At 35.7% G+C, this 25,126-nt stretch overlaps 1 protein-coding gene across 1 annotated transcript in view; it reads right to left on the reverse strand.

Annotated features, from left to right (window-relative positions):
- The window catches only part of ImpL2 (Ecdysone-inducible gene L2), a 113,725-nt gene extending 96,448 nt beyond the window's left edge, over positions 1-17,277 (reverse strand). Inside the window, exon 1 of the mRNA XM_067789557.1 lies at positions 16,891-17,277. Within this exon, the coding sequence (XP_067645658.1) occupies positions 16,891-16,896 (6 nt within the window). The 5' untranslated portion in view covers positions 16,897-17,277. The remainder of the gene's footprint in view (positions 1-16,890) is intronic.
- Between the last annotated feature and the right edge of the window lie 7,849 nt (positions 17,278-25,126).

Raw genomic sequence — 25,126 nt, forward strand, 5'->3', positions numbered from 1 at the left:
GGATGTCAATCTCGAAATTTATGTGTTGTTGGTGTTCGAGCTTGAATCACTAGTTACCGGATGTTTAGGATTCGTATCTGGCAGAGGGCTATCCCAACGGCGCACTTAGAGGTATTTGAGCAATCTGGGCGACCAAAATAATTTTTTGGCTTTAAATAGTTTAATTGTGTTACTCATGGTGATTTCAGCTATATTTAACTATTTATTTTATTTTATTATATATACAGTGGTCAAAAAAGTCTACGGACATTCTAGTATAACAATGTACAACTTACAAGCTGATCGCACGTTTCTCTGATTTTTGGCATTTATTTTTATATGCCTGGCATCGAGAATTCTAACACAATTTATTAAGTAATTATCAAAAAAATTTAAGCCTGCGGAAAAATAGTGAATTTCTATACATGGCTTACGTGTGCGGTATTACCAGACTAGTAAATTATCAATACTAAACATAAAACTCGTATCCCAATCCGATACACTGTTATTTGTAACAGAAGTCCAGTCGCATGGTTAGTTATCATTATTTAGGGCTCATCATCAGAGGGTATGTCAGGCAGGTCATCGTCTTGGAGTTCAAACGATGTATGTCTCTTTCGAGTTTCAATGGCATCTTTTTTTGAATAACGTCCGAAGCTTAGAAGGTATTTGTCTAAACTGTTTAATTTCTCGTTAATACTTTCCGCATCTGATTCTCTTATGTGATTGAATAATTCGTTACGGGTGATTACTCGACCAGAGAAACCATAATTAAAAAAATCTTAATAGCTATATACAGAACATATAAAAAAATGTTAGTCACCGATTGCAGTTTTTGGGGTACATTGGCCAAATAGATCTAGGATTCGGTATCAGCACATTGATTCACCAAACAAGATCGAATTCTACAATTGCGTTTCTAAATGTGAGATTAACGTCCAAACTTAGTTTCATAAAAATCAGACATCTTTTAATATAACCGCCCACAATAGTACGGGGCGTGGCACGGTACCAATCATCACCATATTGCTTATATATTCTTTTTATGCTACAACAAGATCACGCGCCGAATTTCAACAAAATTTGAGTACGTTTGCTATTTTTTATTGCTCACCCTATGGAGATGGCACCACTGTGCAACGCTCAAAATTACTAATTTTTTTCAAAAATCGGGAATAAGCGGGACAATCTTTCCACTATTTAAATTAACAAAACATAGGCTGTCTAAAAAAATTGGAATCAATGCGGGGCAAAGCGGGGCACTAAAACAAAAACCTTTTGGAAAAAAAATTGGGAAAAAAATTTTGCCCCAATACATCACTTTTTAAAAATTGTATTGCGAAGGCGTTAAGGACTATACATAAATATTATACACACTTACCTGTTTCATAAGAATCCATGGCTTCTTTTTTATAAACTTCACTGAAACCCGTAAAAATAACAATTGAAAATGTATATACTCTAAGAACGTGAAAAACTGCCGCAAGATACGCAAGAATGGTCCAACTTTGAATGGATGTCCACACTAGGCATTTGAATTATGAAAATAAATAATTATTGATTCTAATACGCTAGAAAATTGGCCTACTAAAAATAATTTTTTTTTATTTGCTGCGTTTTGAAAAATTGATTTTTGGCCGCCCAGATTGTTCAAATACCTCTATGTGGCGGCGAGAGGAAATACTTAAAAAAAAAGTTTTTCAAAGCAGGCTCGCACATCGGCAGTGGTCCTCAGATCCCCCACGCGTTATATGCCATCAACGCCATATTATTATTATATCGGTAGCTTAATGTGAAAATGTGCTAAGTCAACTTTTACGAATTTTACAGGAGACGAAAAAAAATGAATAACTTTTGCAATAACCTTCTTTCAATAACAACAACAATTCTGCACTCATAACACATTTTTTTTCCTGACTTAGCACTTTTTACTCAATATGTTTTCCCATCATTCCTCAACTGAATGATTGAAATAAAGCACTAAAACTATATATTTCACAAAAAATACTATTTATTTCTCAAACTATTTCTAACGGTTCTGATCTGCGCAGACAATAATTTATATTTAATTCAAACAAATGCTGTGTTGTGTCTTATTCCAAAAAGGCAACTGCCACATATTTTATCTACAAACTAAATACTAAATCTCTTAATCGTTGTCAGGAGAGTAAAGACTTGAGTGTAATTTTTAACTCCAAACTCTCTCTAGTACCATTGACTTCGTTGTTTCAAAATTTGTTGGAATGGTTGGGTTCAGTATACTTAACAATTTATATATCCTTGGTCAGAAGTGATCTTGAATATTGCTCAATAATATGGAATCCTTTCCATGACTCTAGCTCCTATAAAATTGAGAGAGTTCAAAAATTTTTTTGCAAAAATTGCTTTAGCGTATGCTTCACTGCCCAGACGGCCTCCCATCATATACCAGCAGGCACAAATTGGTTGGTCTTCAGGCTTTGCATAACAGAAGAACTTTAATCTCACTCATGCTTGACTTTAGCATGAATTGCTCTGATTTATCTAAATTGTTCATTCCATATATTCCAATGCGTGATCTTCGGCATAATAGATTATTTATCTAAATAACTAATAAAACGAATTATGCTATGAATGAAGCTATAACTAGGACTATACATCTAGCAAATCGATTCAGTAGTGTTCTTAATTGTAATAACAGCTTATATAAGTTTAAGCTTGAATTGTTTTCTATTTTTAACTAGTCTGTAAGAAAGCATCTAGTTATCGACATGAAAGAATTGAAGTAGATTATGGTCAGCGCTAAGCATTTGTCAAACACCAAAAGTATGTCTCAATTGGGTGAATCCAATTTAAAGGGGTTGTGTAGGCAACTCTCTCAAGGGGTTCCCAACTCAATATATAGCTTCCCTAACCCAATTGTCAACCTCACCTACACGTGGCGAATTATGTTTCTTTGACAGCTGAGACTCTGGCGACCCCAAGTTCTTCATGGAACTAGAGAGTGGGGAGGGCGGGATGGCCTAGAAGGTTTAATGTGGTCATATAAATTGTTCCCGAGATGGTCAGACCAGTACCTTAATAGTGCTTTGTTACCGTAACGTATCGGATCTATATGCAGCAAAGGACCATCAACATCGGCCCAAAGCCTTCGGGGAGTGTCTTTATCGTTAATACAACAACAACAACAAAATCATGTACTTTTAGACTCAATGAATTAAATAAGTAAATAAAATGCGCGCACAAAGAAATGACTAGTAATTCAGATTGATATTATTGACTGGTTGACTTAGCACATTTACACATCATATCAAACAGCACGTAAAAATTAAAAATTAAAATATTTTTTCTTGTGATCGATGTATTTTGAATTCAGTTTTAAAACTGCATTAAAATACAATTTTTCAAAAAAAGTGACTTAGCACATTTTCACATTAAGCTAACGATATATCATATTGAAGCAAGAACAACAACAAATCTCTTCATAAAAGTTAACCCTGTATATCTCCTGAAGCTTTTATTACGGAATTGTGGAATGGAATTTGTGGAATAAGTCCTCCGTCATTTAGCTTTTACCAATAAATGTATAGGTTCACTCTTCCAGGTTAGAAGCTGGTTGTAAGGTCGTTTTCTAATAGGATAGGAGTTTAATAAGAACGCTTACTAGTTCCATGGTAATATATCTCTATAAAGACGACTCCTCTACACGACGAGGCGAACGGTCAAACGGTTCCTTTTTAAATTAGTAAGCCCAAGGCTATTAATTGCTCCTAGAAAACGACAACGCCTAGTGCATACTGAGCGTATGTGAAAAATTATTTCACACTTAGTATGGAGGAAGATCCATAACACCATTCGAAAATCCTCCAAAAAATAGATATCGGCTTTCGAAGTTCGAAATTCTACATTTCGAAATTTTATTTTTTTGTTAACGCGTTCAGCAAATTAAAAAAGTAAAAATGTGGTCGTGGTCAACCATTTTCTTTTATTTGAATGGCTGAATTCTTTTTTTGAAAAATTACACTACGAGCAATTCCAGTGGAGAGTATGTGCAGACATGAAATTAGTAGCCACTATATTGGGACTATCTGACTTTTCACCTCGTATAACAGCTGTTATACTAAATGTCTCAAAAAAAGAATTCAGACCTTCAAATAAGAGAAAACACGGACCACGACCACATTTTTACTTTTTTAATTTGCTGAACGCGTTAACAAAAAAATAAAATTTCGAAATTTAGAATTTCGAACTTCGAAAACCGATATCTATTTTTAGAGGCTAACTTCGAAAAACGGATATAGTACTTTGTCTACTAAGCCTCCATTTCTACAAAAAAGTGGGTTTGGTCCAATACCCAGCCGGCTGTTGCACAGTGTAATCAAATAAAATCAATCCAAACACGTTTATTATTTTTAAAAAAAATTTTATTAATTGTGTTAATAATGATTTTAAATTTTTTTTCTGTTCGTGAAAACTTTATATTAGGCTTTTGATATCGATCTTAAGACTTAATATAAATGTAAGATTAAAAACTAATTAAAGGTAAAAAATTAGAGAAAGATAAAAGTAAACTTAAAATTAAAATAGCGGACTTTTCCAAAATAAGAGCAAGCTGCTCTCGAGAGAGTACTCTAGGTCAGACTAGCTTTGAGGCACCTATAACGACGATCGCCGTGATGTGGCGGTAGCGTGGTCCGCCTACCACACCGAAAGTTCTGGGTTTACGTCCCAGGAAAACCAACAAAAAAATTTAGAAACAGTTTTTTCAATCAAAAACCAGTTTTTCTAATCTGGGTCGTCCCTCGGTAGTGGTTTGGGAAACACTCCGGCAGCACTTTTGTAGCTCCCGTCTTCGCAGGACGACGCAAATCGGAATTGAAGCTGAGCGTAAATCTCTTTCGAGGTGAATCTAATCGACTTTTTTTATAACTTGTACTTTGTTAGACTTTAATGATTGCACTACAAAGCTGCATACTTACGCAAATTCAGAGAATTCCAAATAGCAAGTTCGAAATCTTCGTAAAATTCGGATCTTCGAATTTTTTCCAAAAACATTTTTGAGATTGATTTTCAAAGTTTCAGTTGCAAAATTCATAGACACTTTCTCTTAAATCAAAAATAGAAAAGAGGAATCTCACTGACGAAATGTGGTAAAAATTGTGACTGCTAATTTTTTGCTCGCTGCTGTATGTTCACATGTAAGGGTTAAATGCAATTTACTTTGTTTTTGGTCAATACTGTTAATAACATTTTCTATAACAGCCACAATTGTATTATTAAAGCATACTTTTAGGCTGTTGCAATAAACAGCAGAGTCGCAGATTTCCAATAAACTTAGTCTTGTTAAAAGATATAAGACTATCTTAACAACTTGTCCTGATGTTTGGCTCGTAGTCATAGACGGTGTCGAGAGAAGATGAGATGGTTATTAGAGTGTTGGTGAGAAGAGTTCTCCAGAAGATTCATGGTCCTGTCCGTCAAATAAACTAGTAGGCAGAGGATATGTAATACACGGATCTAAAGCTAGGCCATAGGTTATAGTCAGTATTTATTTTCGCCTCAGAAGAGTATTCCCTAGGGAAACTATTATGACACAGTGGGAGCAGGTGGGGCGTAGAGGAGCATCAAGAAACCAAGGAAGCGGAAAGAAGACGTAGAAGTAACAGCAAAGGTGCTGGAGGGTGAAAATCAGCTCAATGATAATGCGGGTCCTGTAAAGAAATTGATGCCGAAGCCATGACTCCAATCTGGAAGGAAGATTTTGGGCCTCTGCGCGAGCAGATTAAGACGAAGCTGGTTAGATAGCTGATGCTCCGGCCAAAAATTATTCTTATAGGAACTTGCCTGTGGAAGCATAGGAAGAGAGCGGCCCCTATTCCGCTGAAAGGACATGATTGTAAACGATTTAAATCCCCCTGGTGTTACCAATTGATGCCAGTTGTTGGACGGCCTTAACCATTTAAACGGGTAAACGCCAATTAAGGAAGCAAATAATGGAAGAACTACAAAAAGGAAATTAGTAAAGAAAAGAGATTATCATGAAAAAAAAAAACATGTGCAAACAGGGGATCTAACTGAAATGAGTTAAACGCATCCGGTATCGGAAGCTACAAAATCGAATTTGAGGGAGATGAAGTCTAAGTCAATCCGAGGGTTCTCCACCCACTCCCTAAACTAGACTCATATTAGAAAAATATTCCTAAGACTGTTTCGAAGAGGCATCACTGTATTTATCTGCATTGGAATGTGAGTATGATGCAACAGACCGATTGGCGACTGGGTGAATTGCATATTTCTGTTATTTGACTCTTTACAATTTGCTACCGTTTGAAATAAATAAACTTCCGAAAAATACTTTGGCTGCTAAGGAAAACAAGCGGATCATCCTACCAAAATGTTTATTTTTTATCAACAATGGCGTGATCCAAAAATCGTGCTTTCTCAATAATCATAGCATTCTATTGATAAATATGGCGTGGTTATTGTTTTCTTGTGGTTTGAAAATGTATAAGTTTTTGGCGCGATTTTTTTTTTTTTATTTTGTCATGATGGTTAAATGGTAAGCAGATCGGGTATCACAACTAACGCTAATAGGGGACTTTAGTTTATGCTCATTTTAACTTAATTTGACCTTCCGGAAATCGAATGCCGAACGTAGGGTCGAAACGCTTACAAAGTTTTCTATTCATGTATGAAAGTCGTCGCCAGAAATTATGGTCTAAAAACTAAAATCTTTAGCCGCAGTTTCAGCCTATACCGACGACTCCAAAATGAACTGTGGTGTGGGTGCGGGTGTCTTCTGTGATACTCCTCCGACACCTGCAAGATAAGCAAGCAAACCTGGCCAAATTACGATAGTAGAATAACAGAGCAACTACTAATTAGGTCAAGGAAAGAAGTCTTTATGATCACTGCCACAACCACGGGACACTGGCCGCTTGGCCAGGATGCCGAGAGAATGAGGATCGCTTTTAACAGCATTTGCAGGAGCTGCAGCTAGGAGGGAAGCAAATAAACAGTCGCGCACTATTTGTGTGAATGCCGAACTCTAACACCCACTAGGTTTGTAACTATGGGCAGTTATATACTAAAAAAAAAAAATAAAAAATAAATAAAAAATGTAAGGCGCGATAACCTCCGAAGATATCTAAGGCCGAGCTTCTCTTCCAATTTGCGTCGTGGTCCTCTTGATTTTCCCTACAACTTGGCCGGACGGGACCTACATGTTTTATGCCGACTCCGAACGGCATCTGCAAGGCAGATAAGCTTTCACTGAGAGCTTTTCATGGCAGAAATACACTCGGAGCCCTTGCCAAACACTGCCGAGGGGCGACCCTGCTTAGAAAAATTTTCTTCTAATTGTAAAACCTTATTTATAAAATTTTTGATGTTGCTTTGCCCGGGGTGCGAACCCAGTGCATACGGTGTGGTAGGCGGAGCACGCTACCATCACACCACGGTGGCCGTCATTATGGCCGCAGTTATATACTATTCTGTAAAAAATATTAGCAGGTTCATTGTCGGCACCAAATGGTTCGAGCGGAGTGATGACTAGTCATACTAAAACAACAGCAATTGGCTCCAGGAGAAATGTACACCAAAATAGCGCCCCGTGCTCTTTTTGGGTTCCAACCAACAACTTTCCGGTGTCTTAATTTCATTAAAACGCCCAATATATGTCAAACAGAGCAAATACAACGAGACATGAATGGGCAAAAAGTGACTGGCTAATTGCAACTCGTAATTCTGCATACAACCAACACACCTGGGTCAGCCCAGGTCATGTTGTCTTGACAAGCGGAGTCATAAAGTCTCTACTACTAGTACCCGCTCGAGCCAAAAATTTCAGCGAGAGAAGTCGGTAGACTCATGGTATCCATATTTTAACTTTTGCTGTCGGATTGCTGCGATCAATGCACGCCACAGTCAGTGGTATTGGTTCGCCATATCAATCATTCTCTCCGGAACAGCCGGAGTCCTAGTGCTCCCTGCCTTTGGCCCCTCATAGAAAACCGGAGTCTTAGCGTTACCTCCCTTTGGCTTATTATCTCATTTAACATCGGTTGTTGGCGAATCGCCACTCTTCACGTCCTCTCTCTGACTTGCAGCTTTCGAGAAAATTTCTATTTCGCTATTGGGGACCATCTGTCCTACAGCTTCAGAGCTACTTGTCTATGTAGTTGGCCCGCCTGCCATCATACTGGGCCCTTCTGGGCCTTGAAAGCAGGCTTTTCGCCTTCAGCCGAGCTATGCCTCTACATTCCTATCGTACCGGTTGCAGTACCGAGGTTTTCTCGCATCAAAACCTTTTTAAACTCTAAGATTTTTTCAAATAAGATGAATTTAGTCAGACACTGATAGCTAAATTAAATGAAAGGAATTTAGTTATTAAAAATAATTTTTCTTTGATTAGAAACATCAATAACTAATCATGAAAGTTGTTGTAGCCAAGCGAGAATTGCTTTTAAGTGCATTGAAACATTTTTTTGCAAGTATTATTTATTATCTAATTTTTGTTTTATTAATACGAGCCGTACCCGTGCGCATCTTGCGCAACAAATCTAAAAGTCTCTTATCAAATATCAACAGAAATCAGCTATCAGCTGATAGAGAATCAATTAGAATTTACAGCTTGCGCTGCCATCTGGCGTATGAGAGCAACTGCCGGTAATGCAGTGAAAATATTCACAATAGTGCCATAGTACAAATAGATTTCCTTGTGTGCTCACAATCGTTTATTTTTAACAAATTATTTTAATAAAATATAGCTAAATAAAAGCACTACGACCAAAATTGTCCAAAGCTCGCTAATAGCCCGAACCCATTTTTACAACCAAAACTTTATTTATAGATTTGGATTCCAAATAAGAGCGAAAAAATAAAAACAGCAATTAGAAATAATATATATGATTTTAGAAAAAAATTAAACAACGTCCGTCCTGATGTCACATTTTTTCAATTTATTTTTGAATATGTGTTAATAAAATAAAAATAATTTTTTTTAATTTCATGTTCTTAGATTTCTAAAAAATTTCAATGAGAAAAACCCCTTATTGTACTTATATGCTTTATATGCTTTTTGACAGGGTTTTTCAGTTTGCTCGTAAAATAAACTTCTAGTAACACTACGGACTCATTCAGTCTATGTGAGGTCCTTATGGACCGGCCAGTTCAACCTAACCTATATGCTTCATGACATTTATAAACTGGAAAAAAATAAATCTGTTATCGTTTTCTCAAAACATTTAATTTTTTAAATTTTTTTCCAAAAACCCCCGTTAGTCTAAGAGCCTGTGACTGCCAGACCTTTGTCATTTGATAAAAGTTGAAATTTCGTCAGTGCATACTTCCAACTGAAGCAGGATCGTTGGTGTATTATAAAACTTGAGTTCTGGTGGCTTTAACAGATATCGTGCAAAAATTTCGCAAGAAAAATAGACTTTACTTTCGTCATTTTATAATGGCTGATTTTCATATATGGTCTTCGTCACGATATAAAAAACCACTATCTTAATTGCCATACACTTTCCATAGTGGCTTTGTCCAGCCAGACACTTTTTATAATGCAAAACCGTACTTTTTCATAAAGCTAAATACTTTTTACTGGCGGCCACCGTGGTGAGATGGTAGTGTGCTCCGCGTACCACACCGTATGCCCTGGGTTCGCACCCCGGGCAAAGCAACATCAAAAATGTTAGAAATACGGTTTTTCAATTAGAAGAAAATTTTTATAAGCGGGGTCGCCCCTCGGCAGTGTTTGGCAAGCGCTCCGAGTGTATTTCTACCATGAAAAGCTCTCAGTGAAAGCTTATCTGCCTTGCAGATGCCGTTCGGAGTCGGCATAAAACATGTAGGTCCCGTCCGGCCAATTTGTATGGAAAATTAAGAGGAGCACGACGCAAATTGGAAGAGAAGCTCGGCCTTAGATCTCTTGGCAGGTTAGCGCGCCTTACATTTATTTTTTTACATTTAAATACTTTTTCATAAGCTGATAGTTTTTTACGGCAAACAAAATTTCAAAAGTTGTTTTAAAGATTTTGTATTCGAATTTCAGTATAAAATTGCTTCGATGTTCTTTGAAGTTTAGAAGGATTAAAAGTGTCTGGCTTATCAAAGACACTATGGAAAGTGTCTGGCAATGAGGCTAGTGGCTTCTTATATCGTGACGAAGACCATATATGAAAATCAGTCTTTATAAAATGACGAAAGTAAGGTCTATTGTTCTGCAAAATTTTTGCACGATATCTGTTAAAGCCACCACGACTCAAGTTTTATAATACACCAACGATCCTTCTTCAGTTGGAAGTATGCACTGACGAAATTTCAACTTTTATAAAATGACAAAGGTCTGGCCGTCACGGGCTCTTACTCTACGTTGAAGATATTTTAAGTAAAAAATGTATTCATTCAAGCATATCGAGCCCTGTGCGCAAAAAACGTAAAAGCCAAAATCAAAAATTTTCAGGAGAATATTTTTTTTTTCAATTTTCTTTGCGGCTAGTCTAAATACTGACATATAATTTGGTACACAGCCTTTATTTAACTCACTCTATAAGACGCAATAAATTATATTATTATATTATAACATATCGTTAGTTTTTGGCGCATACGTCTTTTCTGCACTCAAAATACCAAGCTCCTGTTTAATAATTTGGCTGATACGTTAAAAGTTTTTGGAAAGGTTGGATTTCCGCTCTTATTATTATTGTTTCGAATTATGCTTCAATTTTTATTATGTAAATTAAAAAATACTTATTTTGCATTTTTTCGATGAAATAAAGTAATTATATAACATAAATAAAGTAAGGTTAATATTAGAATTTTAAAAACGTATTTTTTTTTTTTTTTTGAACGAGCAAAAAGGGCTTGTGAATACCGTTTCCAATCTTTTAAGTCTGAATGATTCATTACAATAAGTTCGTAATGTACTGGATTAGTTCTTGCGCCATGTGTCATAGTGTACTATTCACTTGGAGCCCAAACCGTCCTATCTCGAACAAATGATTCGATTGTACTATGAATTGAGTCAACGGGCATCATAGTATGTCCCGGTAATAAAAATGATATTCGTACATTATTTATAAAATTTGCGTTTTCAAACAAATATAATATCGTAGCAAGCAAAGCTGTTTTGGCCTGCACAACTATCGCAGTAAAGACTTATAGAAGAATGTGTCCTTTTTTCATCCACAAGCTTCAGGTAGTGATATATAATGGGTGAAATTTCGTTACGTCCTCGTTTTCCATCAGCTTCTCTGTAATACGCATATTTTCGCGAATAAAATAAAGTTACCATGTGGCGTTTCTAAAACCCTTTGCAGGTCGAAGCTTGCACATAGAAAGCTCGAACTTGCATTACTTCGTTTCTGGTCCTCCAAAAAAACTTCTTTACTTTTATTATACTCAGCTGAGCAGAGCTCACAGAGTATATTAACTTTGTTCGCATAACGGCCATCCGTAACGGCATAAACTAATCGAGATAGATATAGACTTCTATATATCAAAATGATCTGGGCGAAAAAAGAAATTCATTTAGCCATGTCCGTCCGTCCGTCCGTAAACACGATAACTTGAGTAAATTTTGAGGTATCTTGATAAATTTGGTATGTAGGTTCCTGGGTACCCGTCTCAGATCGCTATTTAAAATGATCGAAATCGGACTATAACCACGCCCACTTTTTCCATATCGAAAATTTCGAAAAACCGAAAAAGTGCGATAATTCAATACCAAAGACGGATAAAGCGATGAAACTTGGTAGGTGGGTTGACCTTATGACACATAATAGAAAATTAGTAAAATTTTGGACAATAGGCGTGGCACCGCCCACTTATAAAAGTAGGTAATTTCAAAGTTTTGCAAGCTGTAATTTGGCAGTCGTTGAAGATATCATGATGAAATTTGGCAGGAACGTTACTCCTATTACTATATGTGTGCTAAGAAAAAAATAAGCAAACTCGGATTACGAACACGCCCACTTTAAAAAAAATGTTTTTAAAAGTCAAATTTTAACAAAAAATTTAATATGTTTACAGTATATAAGTAAATTATGTCAACATTCAACTACAGTAATGATATGGTGCAAGAAAATACAAAACTAAAATAAAATTTCAAAATGGGCATGGCTCCGCCCTTTTTCATTTAATTCATCTAGGACACTTTTAATGCCATAAATCGAACAAAAATTTACCAATCCTTTTGAAATTTGGTAGGGGCATAGATTTTATGACGGTAACTGTTTTCTGTGAAAATGGGGGAAATCGGTTGAAGCCACGCCCAGTTTTTATACACAGTCGTTCGTATATCCTTCCGCTCGGCCGTTAACACGATAACTTGAGCAAAAATCGACATATCTTTACTAAACTTAGTTCACGTACTTATCTGAACTCACTTTATCTTGGTATAAAAAAGGCCGAAATCCGACTATGACCACGCGCACTTTTTCGAAAATTACGAAAAATGAAAAAAATGCCATGATTCTATACCAAATACAAAAAAAGAGATGAAACATGGTAATTGGATTGGGTTATTGACGCAAAATATAACTGTAGAAAAAACTTTGTAAAATGGGTGTGACACTACCAAATTAAGTAGAAGAAAATGACAAAAGTTCTGCAGGGCGAAATCAAACGCCCTAGGTATTTTGGCAGGAATACTGTTCCTGGTATTACATATATAAATAAATTAGCGGTACCTGACAGATGATGTTCTGGGTCACCCTGGTTCACATTTTGGTCGACATCTCGAAAACGCCTTCACATATACAACTAAGGGCCACTCCCTCAAACTCCCTTTAAAACCCTCATTAATACCTTTAATTTGATACCCATATCGTACAAACACATTCTAGAGTCACCCATGGTCCACCCTTATGGCGATGTCTCAAAAAGGCGTCCACCTATAGAACTAAGGCCCACTCCCTTTAAAAATACTCATTAACACCTTTCATTTGAGACCCATATCGTACAAAGACATTCTAGAGTCACCCCTGGTCCACCTTTATGGCGATATCTCGAAATGGCGTCCACCTAAAGCAGTAAGGCCCACTCCCTTTTAAAATACTCATTAACACCTTTCATTTGATACCCATATCGTACAACACATATTCTAGAGTCACTTCTGGTCCACCTTTATGGCGATATCCTGAAATGGCGTCCACCTATAGAACTATGGCCCACTCCCTTTTAAAATACTCTTTAATACCTTCCATTTCAAACCCATGTCTCCAAGGTCTGAGCTGAGTATGTAATGTTCGGTTACACCCGAACTTAGCCTTCCTTACTTGTTTTTGTCTCTAATGTGGGACCGATATGTTTCTGTTTGCTCTAAAACATTTCGCACTTCACTATCCAATTAGTTATAGTTTTCACAAGTAACGCATTTGTCTTTTTTAGGCAAATGAAAACCGATATGAAAACGAGTTTTGAAAATGTTTCGAAAAACATACAAGGACACTTTAGCGGACTCTTTGTTGATACATTTAAGACGCTCAATATAACATCGATATATTCCTTTTATATTGTGGAGGTCTTGTGAAAGATAAAGCTTGTTGCTTTTGTTGCGACTATAATACGAAGGAACTGCTGGAAAATGCTCAATAAAAGAGACAACAAGTGCTACGTTGGCATCACATGTTTTGTTATGAAGCTTGAATTTCTTAAAGCTAGGACTATAGGTTTTCAAGCAAGCTTTCTGATTCCTTGTGGATATCAGCATTTTTTGCGAAAATGTTGGCATACTTTTTGACAAACATTATTGAAATCAATTGTATAACTATAGCTGATATGGATATCAAAAATTTAACGCAAAAGGTATAAACACATGATAATAAAATATTTTAGCACTAAAGTAATACTTTGGTACAGTATATTTGTATATAAAGTAACGTTACATGTACTAAGAGCAAATGTTTTGCTGTTTAATCGCTTGTACTCATTTATTTCAAAAAAGAAAAAAAAAAGACGTCCCTGCAAAAATCGTTGGATCATGTGGTCCACTGGAGTACTTACCATTATACTCCACTGTAATGCAGCAATGGACCAACTCATGTTTCTACACGAACATATGGTAAGCCGATCATTGCTCGTTTTTAACGATTGTAATCCCAACACGTTGTTTATTGGACTGTGGGTTCTCCATGGATTACTCTAAAGTAATGTGGAGCTGGAGTATATGGTCCAGTCCTAGGACATCGCAATTTTAATTGGACCATATTTTTTGTATGAATTGTGGTTAATTTTGGAGCACTCGGCTGGTCCATAGCGAGTACTACATGCATGCATGCATGGAGTACTCGCGATTTTTGCAGGGGAATATGCCACTTCGTGCTCAAGAAAAATGTAAACAAACAAAGCACATTAACTTACGCCAAAATTGCTTTTGCTCTAAATTTATAACTGTACATGTCACAGCTATGAAACTTTGAGAAATGATACATTTGATGATAAAGTATCGATTTAAGTAAAAACCTAAAAATCGATTTGAAATCGAATTGATGATGTTTAGGTAATGCAATTTTTTTACTAAAAATATTATATTTAATTAATATGTATGTATTTAATTAAAAAAATTTTAATTTCTCAAAAATATTCCGACTTCCAAAATAAGCCCAATTGAAGAAGTAAGCGAATTCGTTTATTAAAAATAATAATAAAATATTTTCTTAAATCTCAGATATTTACGGACTTTCGAAAAAAAAATGATTTTATTTTGATAGTTCATACTCGTATACATTTCCACATTTTTTTAAGAAAACCAAAATTTTTTAATTTCGCAAAAAAAACTGATTGATAAAATTTGTGTATTAAAACAAATGTGAAACTATTTTTAATTCTTGAAAAAAAATTTAAGTAATAATTTTTTTCTAAATTTCAAAAAAAAAAAAAAAACACAGTTGATGTTATTTAGTAATGAAACTTTTTTACTGAAAAAAAAAAATATATTTATCAATAATTTATTTTTTATTTATTTAATTATTTTTTTTAATTATCAGATATTTTGCGACTTTCGGAAATAGCCCGAATGAAGATATTTATTGTATTTTGGTAGCTCACATAAGTTTTCACAAACCCTTTTTTTATACATTTCGAAAAAAACTAATTTATAAAATTTATTAACTAAAAAAATTAAGCTAAGCAATTAAGCTAAGCTAAGGATCTATACAACGAGCTTTGGCAGTTGTCTAAATTTTTTCTTAATTCTATTCTAATTTAAAATTTTTTTCATTAAGAAAAAATTTATCATAACAATAATAATGATAAAAAAATATTGTTAGGCCTTGAGCTCGATTCGAACCCGCGATCTTACAAATCAGTAGGCCGATATAACAACAAACAATTATATTTAATATAATTAAATTTATTTAACAATTTAGTTTTCAAATATTTTCCGATTTTCGGGAAAATCCAGACTGCAGATATTTAAGAAATAAAATTTGTTTATTAAAAAAAACAATAAAATAATTTTCTAGGCTCTCGCATATTTGGCAGCTTTCGAAAAAAACCTGATTAAAAATAGCTATTTATTATATTTTAAAAGCAAGCTCATATAAATTTTCAAAACATTTTTTTATACCTTTCATGAACATGAAATGGTATATTAACTTTGGTCCGATGTTTGTAACGTTGAGAAATATAGAAGATAGACTCACCATTAAGTATACCGAATTGATCAGGGCGACGAACTGAGTTGATATAGCCATGTCCGTCTGTCCGTCCGTCCGTCTGTCTGTTTGAACGCAAACTAGTCTCTCAAATTTTGAGATATCTGAATGAAATTTGGCACAAGGATGTATTATATTAGACATTTGTCGGATCCGGTAGGATCGGACCACTATAACATATATCTCCCATACAACCGATCGTTCAGATAAGACGATTTGGTCATTCCTGCCGCAATTTTGAAAGTATAAACGTGAAACTCGGTGATATATATTCTAATATTTCTTAGAAGATATCCTAAAAAAATCACTTTGATCGGAGCTATATATAGTATATATCCCATACAACTGATCGTTCAGATAGAAAGATTTTTGGCAATTTCTCCCTTAATTTCCACTATATAAACCGTTAAACTTGGTGATATTTATTCTAATATATCATAGAAGATTTCCTGTAAAAATCATTTTGATCGGAGCTATATATAATATATATCCCATACAACCGATCGTTCAGATAAGGGGGTTTTTCCCATTTGGTATTTTATATTTATCTTAAAAATCGTTTAGGTATGTACATCTCTTCCCTATATATTTCTTATCTTATACATCCGATTATTTGGAAATTACGAACGGGATAAGATTATTGTTCAGCCCCATTCATGAAAGGTATGAAGTCTTCGGCACAGACGAAGACAGTGCCGTCCTTACTTGTTTTTTTTTTTTTAATTTTATTTTATTCTTTTTTAAAATCAGTTTTATAATTTTTCAACTTTTTCCACTTTTCAAAAAAAAAAAACGGTTGAAGATTGTAAAAAAAAGTTTCGAAAAAAGAATTAATGTTTTGGTTTTTTTACATTTATGTCAACTTTTGGAGATAAGTTGATGAAGATATTTATAAAACACAAAAAAAATTTTAAAAATAAATTTTATAATCGTCCGACTGAGAATTTCTTACTTGTTTTTATTTTTTTATTAAAATACATATATATTTTGCCACCACAAGAAGGAAAGACCATCTCAAAATGAGTTACTCATTAATAAAATTATTATTCCTTTTCTAAGAAGGAAAAGTTTTTTGCTTACACAATTGTTCTTTTCTTTAACAAGCGACTTATAGCGGTCGCTTTCCATAAGCTTTTTAATAAACAAAATTATTTTGCAGATGCCACGCATCAACATGCCTCAAGGCTTAAGTGGTGTAAACAAACGTGCCAACTCTTATCGAGATTTTTTTTTTTTTAGTAAAACAACCCGCAAAAATATTGTAAACACGTACCTGCATAATATTGTTGTTAATGCTCTTAAAATTGTCAACACTTAGAATCCTTAACAAAAAGCTCTGCTTCTAAGCAAGGCTATTCGATTGTTGTTGTTTGTTTACTTTTGTGCGGCAATTTCTTTGAATGGAACGATTTTTGCCTTTGATTTGTTTATCGTTTCGTCTTATTTTGTATAAACAATTTTAAAAGGTTTTTTTTTCGATAATTTCTGCACATAAATTAGTCACTTAACACTTAACTCAACTTTTAGAGTATTTTTTTTTTCACAAAAGCTAATTTTCGCTAAGTTGTATGTAAACAATTAAAATTTTTTTTCGATTTTATATCTTCTTGTGCTCTGTGACGCTTTGCTGTTGATCTCACTTAGCACATCCTTTGCCGTTAAGTTCTTAAAACGATTTGTGAATTATACTTCGGCACATCAGGCTTTTATATCAGAATCAACAAGTAGTCACTCACTGACTCGACTATGTGACTCGAACCGTTTGCCGGCGTTGAGCGCAGTCAGCTTCCATTTGCTGCTATTGTTGCTGTTGTTTTTGGCTCCTATCGGGGTGGTGCAGTAATAATTCATATGTGTATGTGTGTGTGCGTCATATTTTGCATATGGAGTTCAATTATGGCCGCCGCCGACTCATTTGGACAATGGTGGGGTTAATGTTGATGGCCGCGCGGATCTGTTGTCAACGGCTACGAAATGAACAGCAAACAACAACAATAATTCTTCACCGTTTCGAAACGCCAACGCAATTTGTATCGATTTCAAGACGCTGTTTTGCAATTGGATTATAGTGCGTGTTAATGTATTTGTATTAGAGTCCACTGATACATTTATAAAAACCCCTCTTAGAAATTTAAGCGCGAATTCCGACGGTCAGCATATAAATGTGAACCGCCCTAAGTTGTTCGTAGAGCTTACGATTTCTTCTCGAACACAAGCGAGATTTTCGAGACCCGAAAAATCGAGAACTCGACTTCTCGCGAGATTCTCGTGTCTCGAAGTACTCGTAAATCTCGCGAGCTTCTCGATATAAACTTAATTGCTGTATGAACAGTATGTATACACTTGGTTTTTTTTTTACTTGTGAATTTTTTTTTTTTTTTTATTATATTGCTTTCCAATGACATTTAACTCAAAACATATTTATTATACATATAATTTTGTTCACAATATTTTATTTTTTTAACGAGGCATCGAGAACACGGCGTCTCGCGAGATTCTCGAATCTCAAAATACTCGTAATACTCGCGAGCTTCTCAACTTTCAATTCTCGCGAGATTTTCGCATCTCGAAATACTCGTAATACTTGTAATACTCGCGAACTTCTCGACTTTCAATTCAGTCGCTGCATTGGCAGTACTCTATACATTTCGGTGTTTTTTAGTTGTGGTTTTGTGGAAATTTTCGCTTGTGCTCCAGAAGAAATCGTAAGCTCTATATAAAACAGCCAATGAATCGATTAAATTGAATGTCGAGAAGCTCGCGAGCCTTACGAGTAATTCGAGATTCGAGAATCTCGTGAGAAGGCGAGATTCGCGAGAAATCATAAGCTCTAGTTGTTCGCCTGCAACTTCGAATTGACAAACATAATACTGTAAACATTCGTTTAGCTACATATTTTCACACTCTGAATTTTATATGCATATTTTTTATTACACCATTCCGGGGAGTAGACCGGATATCATTTCCAATTTCCTTTTTCAAAAACTTTTTTTTGCTTTAAATTCAATACAACGAGCTTTTTGACGGCTGTGTGGACCTGACACCCCGAAATACGATTTTTGTATAAAAACTTTTTTGAGATAACTTTAGGCAACTTTAATTGGTTTTTACTGCGAGTTTTATACCAAAACAGATGTTAGTTTTATTTTTCCGAATAAGCAGTTGGAAGACTTTCCAGGACTGCATTTTTAATGGTTTCTTGGAGCCAGTGCTTAGAGCTACGACCCTTCATAAGACGCAGTGGCGCAAATACCATCACCGCTCAAAGTTAACTCGTCAGGTTCATTTAGGGAAGATACGGCAGAAATGGAACTTGGCTATTGGGACATATGGCTTCGATATGTAGCTGACATGAGTAGTAAGTACGCAAACCTTTTAAATAGTTCATTTAGGATTTATCTTGAAGATCAGTTTATCTATGTATATGGACGCTGACACTGAGCCCTCGAAGAGGGGAAGTAGGCAGTCGAGCCTATGAGATTTTTATTTTTTTACTATTCAATTTAGCTTATCCTCCTTAGGTTATTTTTCAGCCGTTGCCACAGACATGTAACTTTTAAAGGATTGTTGTTACCGACGCCAAGTTTCCTCTTTAAACGGTTTTATTTAGCTTGACTTGACAGGCTGGCTGGCCGGCACGAATTTTGTAATGGAAACTTAAGTAACTTCCCGATAAGCTACAAGCTTGAAACTTGGTATATAGTTCAGAACCATGACAATGCAATAATAAGAAAAAAACTCCGATAGGTGGCGCATGGATCGAAATATTTCAAAAAATCGTATTTGTGGTCCGATTTGGTTCATATTTGGAACACATAATACATACATGAATAGAAAGCGACCTATGAAAAAAATCGCCGCTAGGTGGCGCAAGGATCAAGATATTAAAAAAAATCGTATTTGTGGTCCGATTTGGCTCATATTTGGAACACATAATACATACATGAATAGAAAGCGACCTATGTAAAATCGCCGCTAGGTGGCGCAAGTATCGAGATATTCAAAAAATCGTATTTGTGGTCCGATTTGGCTCATATTTGGAACAAATATTACATACAGTCCGGTAGAAGTGACATCCAAATATTTTGGAGTTCCAGGAGGGACAAGCATACGTACCGCAGAGTCGACTAAAGTCTTTGAAGGATTATGGATTGAGGACTTAGATTGTAACAAATTGTCAGGAAAGAATCCTTGTAATAATGAGTCACTAAATGAACTAAATAGAATGAGAAGTAATAGGCAATTAAATAAAGACTAAAAACTTGAAAATAAAATAATTTAAAAAAAATTTTAAGTTAAACGGTTTTATTGATAACAATACTTACACGAAGTAATAATAATACTAAAAGCTAGAAAATAATTGGGTAGGTCCTAGGTACTAGTCATCACACTCCTCATCAAACTAGGGGGTTGATCAGATAGTTAAATAAAAGCGTTGGACGCATCAAATTTCTATTGATAGTCATAAGTAAGACCAACTGAGCCTTAATCAGGTTATGCTACGCTTCACATTTTTAGAAATTTCACGCGCCCAGCGCTTTTATTTAATTTTCTGATCAACGCCCTAGATTGACGAGGAGTGTGATGACTAGTACCTACGACCTACCTAATTATTTTTTAGCTTTTAGTATTATTATTACTTCATGTAAGTATTGTTATCAATAAAACCGTTTAACTTAAATTTTTTTTTTTAATTATTTTATTTTAACTAATCACCGAATTGATTGCGTTCATCCAACGTTTGACGTAGTAGACAATTCAGCCAATACTTAGTATCTACTTAGGTCTTTAAAGGTAGTGAGATCCTTAGACTCTTAGGCAAACTTATTAGGTTCATTAAGGTTCCTTGATCACTGCTCACTGCAGTTTGGTCTGTATTCCAGATATTGATATTATGGTTAACCCTTTTTGCTGCAGCTACATGAATCGCAATGTGGATTGAACGGGACTAGTCTTATTCGAAATTATACTGTTGCAACGCCGCGATTCTCAAACTAACCTTACAGCTCAGTGTTTCCTACAGGGTGTTCGGAACATGAGTTTGTGAACGTGCGCGCCTGCTGGCGAGTGTGTCATTCATGCCTTCTCATTTTGACTTGCATTATAGACGATTTTGAGGAGCTGATTTAAACTTTGGCGTGCATGCATAAATAAATTTTGCAAACACACACATATTAACTATGCATGTTAAGTATATGTGTATGTGTATTTATGCAAAATGATCGTGAAGTTAACTGCATATTTAGTAAGCCCATATGTTAGTACTTCAATTTCAGTAACTGCGGCTCTAGTTTGTTCCATAAAATGTATCCATGTATCGGAATTTTTTTTTCAGATATCTATAAAATTTCGTCATAATATTCACCCTTATTGACATATGGGAGCATTGGAAAATATGCATGTATAGTAGTTCCTTTTTTTGGTAATTTTCACTTTCCTTAAGCTTAAGCTCACCAGCAGCTAGCATCTGCCTTTACAATATCAGAAATGAGTTAAATCTGCATTAATTTGGTAATAACCTGTTAAACATTAGCTGCCGGATGTTTCTTGCAGTAATAAAATGAACAGTGGCGCGCTAAATTATTTTAAGTACATATGTACATAGGTAGTGAAACTTAGGTTAGGTTAGACTGGTCAGTCCGTGAGGACCTTACATAGGCTAAGTGAGTTCACAATGTTACTTGAAGTTTGTTGGAACAACCAAAATAATAAAACTTATCAAAAATGAATGCGTTCTCTGGCAAATACTAGAAACTTTCTAGGACCTATGCCTCTTGCTGCTTCTAGATTTGATAGCCGTATCACTCCTAAAAGCTGGAGTTTTAGCGCAGGGTACGAACACAAAACGTGCTCGATCGTTCCCTCCTCCAACTCGCATTTCTTTATCTGCTATCACTAACTAGGCCTAATTTGAAAGCATACGACGCCAGAAGGCAGAATCTCTCCCAATCTTCTTGGAACGTCTACAGTACAAGCATCGATGAATCCGCCTTTTTTAGCTAGCTTCTCTGCTTTTTCATTCATATTGTAACGAATTTAGGCTATTTCTGCTTATTTGCAACCTTCTGCTAACGTTCGAATCGCTAAACTGTTTAATAAGTAACTCCAATATTCAATAATGCAAAATGGTCTTTATGAGACTACTTTGAGAGTACTACACAATAACACTTCTACTTCACAACCAATAGCGTGCTTAAATCAAAACTGGTTAGTCATGCCTGAGCTTGCGCTGCTTTTATACTCCCGGTTTCCTCGTTCACCCATTTCTCCTAAGGTCTAGTAATTTCACGAACTTCATGCTTGATTTCCAGCCATATACATGTATATTTGTAGTTTGTAGCCATATGCGTGTGTATATGTGAGTACTACTTCGGCTGATGATTACATGTGTTTGTGAGTATCTCTTCGTTGCCTTGTATGTATGTGCGTAAATGATGATTGATTTGTTTAGAGTGGCAGCTTGCTTTATTGTTTGTGTGCCTTTATTTACTTAGTATCAGGTTAGTGATGCTAATATTCGTCACAATATATATTCCAATTATCTCGATTCTTTTCAAAGGTTACTTACACTATAACACGCAGTTGTTGTGCTATGCGAGATTATTGCCTTAATTGCTTCTTGGCTGTGAATTAAGCTACTCTTTTCCAGTGTTTCTACTGCTTTGGTTATGGCTACTGATTTCCCCCCAAAAACACTGCAGTTTTGTAGCTTCTGGGTTCTGGTTATTTTCGTATTAGCACGGTATACCGCAGACTACGCCTTCCATTACTTTGATTGGTGTACACGTACCATTCATCTCCATTGTGGCTCTAAAAGATCTTCGAAGCGCAGATACGGAATTAGGTAGTCCTTTCGTCCAGTATTTGATGAGGCTGCATTAATATGGTCGTATGGCCTGCGCTCAAGCTGCCCCGACGCATTGAGTCTCGTTACAGTGGTCATGCTATGTTCTTCGCCACCAGATCTACAGATAAACTCCTAATTTTTTAAGGTGGAACCTTTTTTTTTGAGGCTGTCCACCAAATAGGGACTTCATAGTATAGGATAGGATTTACAATCGCTTTAAAGACAATACGTACACCTTAGCATTCGCTTACATGCATAAATTACCGTCGATGCCTTCCTCACTCTCTTCTCCACGTTGAGCTTTCACTTCAGCTTATATCTACAATGATTTTAGAATATTTTGTAGAAGATTCCGCCTGCAGGGCACGTCTCCAAACTTCTTTGAGACCTTGTAAAAAAAAAAAATGTAAGGCGCGATAACCTCCGAAGAGATCTAAGGCCGAGCTTCTCTTCCAATTTGTGTCGTGCTCCTCTTGATTTTCCCTACAAATGTTTTATGCCGACTCCGAACGGCATCTGCAAGGCAGATGAGTTTTCACTGAGAGCTTTTCATGGCAGAAATACACCCGGAGCGCTTGCCAAACACTGCCGAGGGGCGACCCCGCTTAGAAAAATTTTCTTCTAATTTAAAAACCTTATTTAAAAAATTTTGATGTTGCTTTGCCCGGGGTTCGAACCCAGGGAATAGGGTGTGGTAGGCGGAGCACGCTACCATCACACCACGGTGGCCGCCAACCTTGAGACCTTGTACCTCTTAGTAAATAAGACCATATACGGTTTCTCCGCGTTGGCGCTAAACATGACGATATATATGCCGAAGCGCCGAACCATGAAAGAGCTAATTGTTGAAGAACAGTTTTAACTTGTAACACGTGCAACGTACACTACGTATCAGTGAGCTGCAATTATTCATCTTTTAAGGTTATTAGTGGGCTAACCAAAAAATGAGTATTAGTGCGTATGCAAACAAAGAATATCAAGCACTTATATCCACTAACACACATTTACATAGTCATACTTCGTAGAATGAATAACCGCGCATAAGCCATGAAGCAGTTCAGTACTCAATTGTCTTATTGAGAAAGTCAACTGTGTTTTACGCAAAACGCTAATTGGAATAAGTAAGACTAACAATGCAATAAAATGAATAAAGTCATATCAGTCTTCTGACGCATATCAGTCTCAACGATGTACACGAAACTAAACTCAATACAGCGCTAAAGAAAAACCGATAATAAACGAAGTATACAGTGTATTACACACGAAACCAACGTGCTATTTAGTTAAAGCGACTATGATATCAGTTTATACTCAACAATGTCAACTATGTATGGGGCATGTGTTGCGGGGCACTTGTATGTATTTTCTATTTTATGTGCTAATCATTCATAGTATTTTTATGTACTTGACTAACTACAAATTTAGACACAATTTTTTGGCTCGTGACTAAGTACACTAATTTTATTAGTACTCAAAGCAGATCTCTGCTACGTATGCCGTAAGTTTGACAGTGCCTCGTCGAAGCGCTGGAGCAGTTGGTTGATAATCAGTGCCCACAGTAAAGGTGATAATACCCCGACCTGTTGCGTGCCCCTATTCTCTGATTTCATGACGTTGTCCAACCCCCATTTTTAAGTAATCTTTCTATAATTTAGCATGCAGCTGATCCATTTGGTTAGGGGTGCATATACTTCAATGTAATTAACACCATTTAATGTCTCAGACTCCTAAGTCGGTCTCCTTATATTTCAAGGCGTTCTCTATGTTTATAATGGCCAAATTTTGTTTGATACTGTAGCAATATTGTGCAGAATATCCGTTGTACATATATATGTGTGTACCCAACAAGCAATTTTGTTCAATCTAGACTTAAGTTGTATTTGAGAACTATCAAATAATTTTCAAATAGCCATTGATAGCGCTTTCAAACTAAAAGGCAACTTTTTAGTAAGTCATTTTCGCTGTTTCTCAAATGAAAAAAAATGTGTACTCGCAAACCCATCTCAAACCAAACAGTTTTCTGGTATGTGCTGTATCTGTATGTATCCTTACTTATGTATTGTTTAACTCGTGGCATAAAAAAGAAGGTAGTTCAACTTAAAAATTTTTGGGAATTTTTTAAGTTTCATAATGTTTGTTGTTTTGCTAGATGCGTTGCCATACCGTTATTGTTAAAGGCGAAATTATGGTTTTTCGGGATGGAAATTTCTTTCAGGATGAAAACGCAATTGTCATCTGATACAATAATAATAAGCTTTGGCACGATTTATGTGCTTACATATCGATTAGAATACAGTAAAACATGCATTTGTATTGAAAATAATAAATATTATTTAAAAAAACTAAAAAACACGCAAATATGGTGCCGTTTTTAGTATCTACAATCCACTTAGATATTTGATGTTGATAGCACCGTAGCACAGAGGTTCCTGACTCCGCTATTAAGCACAACTCATTTTGTAGCGAGTTATTTAAATAAATAAAATAAATGTAAGGCGCGATAACCTCCGAAGAGATTTAAGGCCGAGCTTCTCTTTCAATTTGCGTCATTCTCGTCTTATATTTTCCTACAAATTGGCGGGATGGGACCTACTTGTTTTATGCCGACTCCCAACGGCATCTGCAAGGCAGATGAGTTTTCACTGAGAGCTTTTCATGGCAG

This window comes from Eurosta solidaginis, chromosome 5, assembly GCF_040869045.1.
Source record: "Eurosta solidaginis isolate ZX-2024a chromosome 5, ASM4086904v1, whole genome shotgun sequence".
Classification (NCBI taxonomy): Eukaryota; Metazoa; Arthropoda; class Insecta; order Diptera; family Tephritidae; genus Eurosta; species Eurosta solidaginis.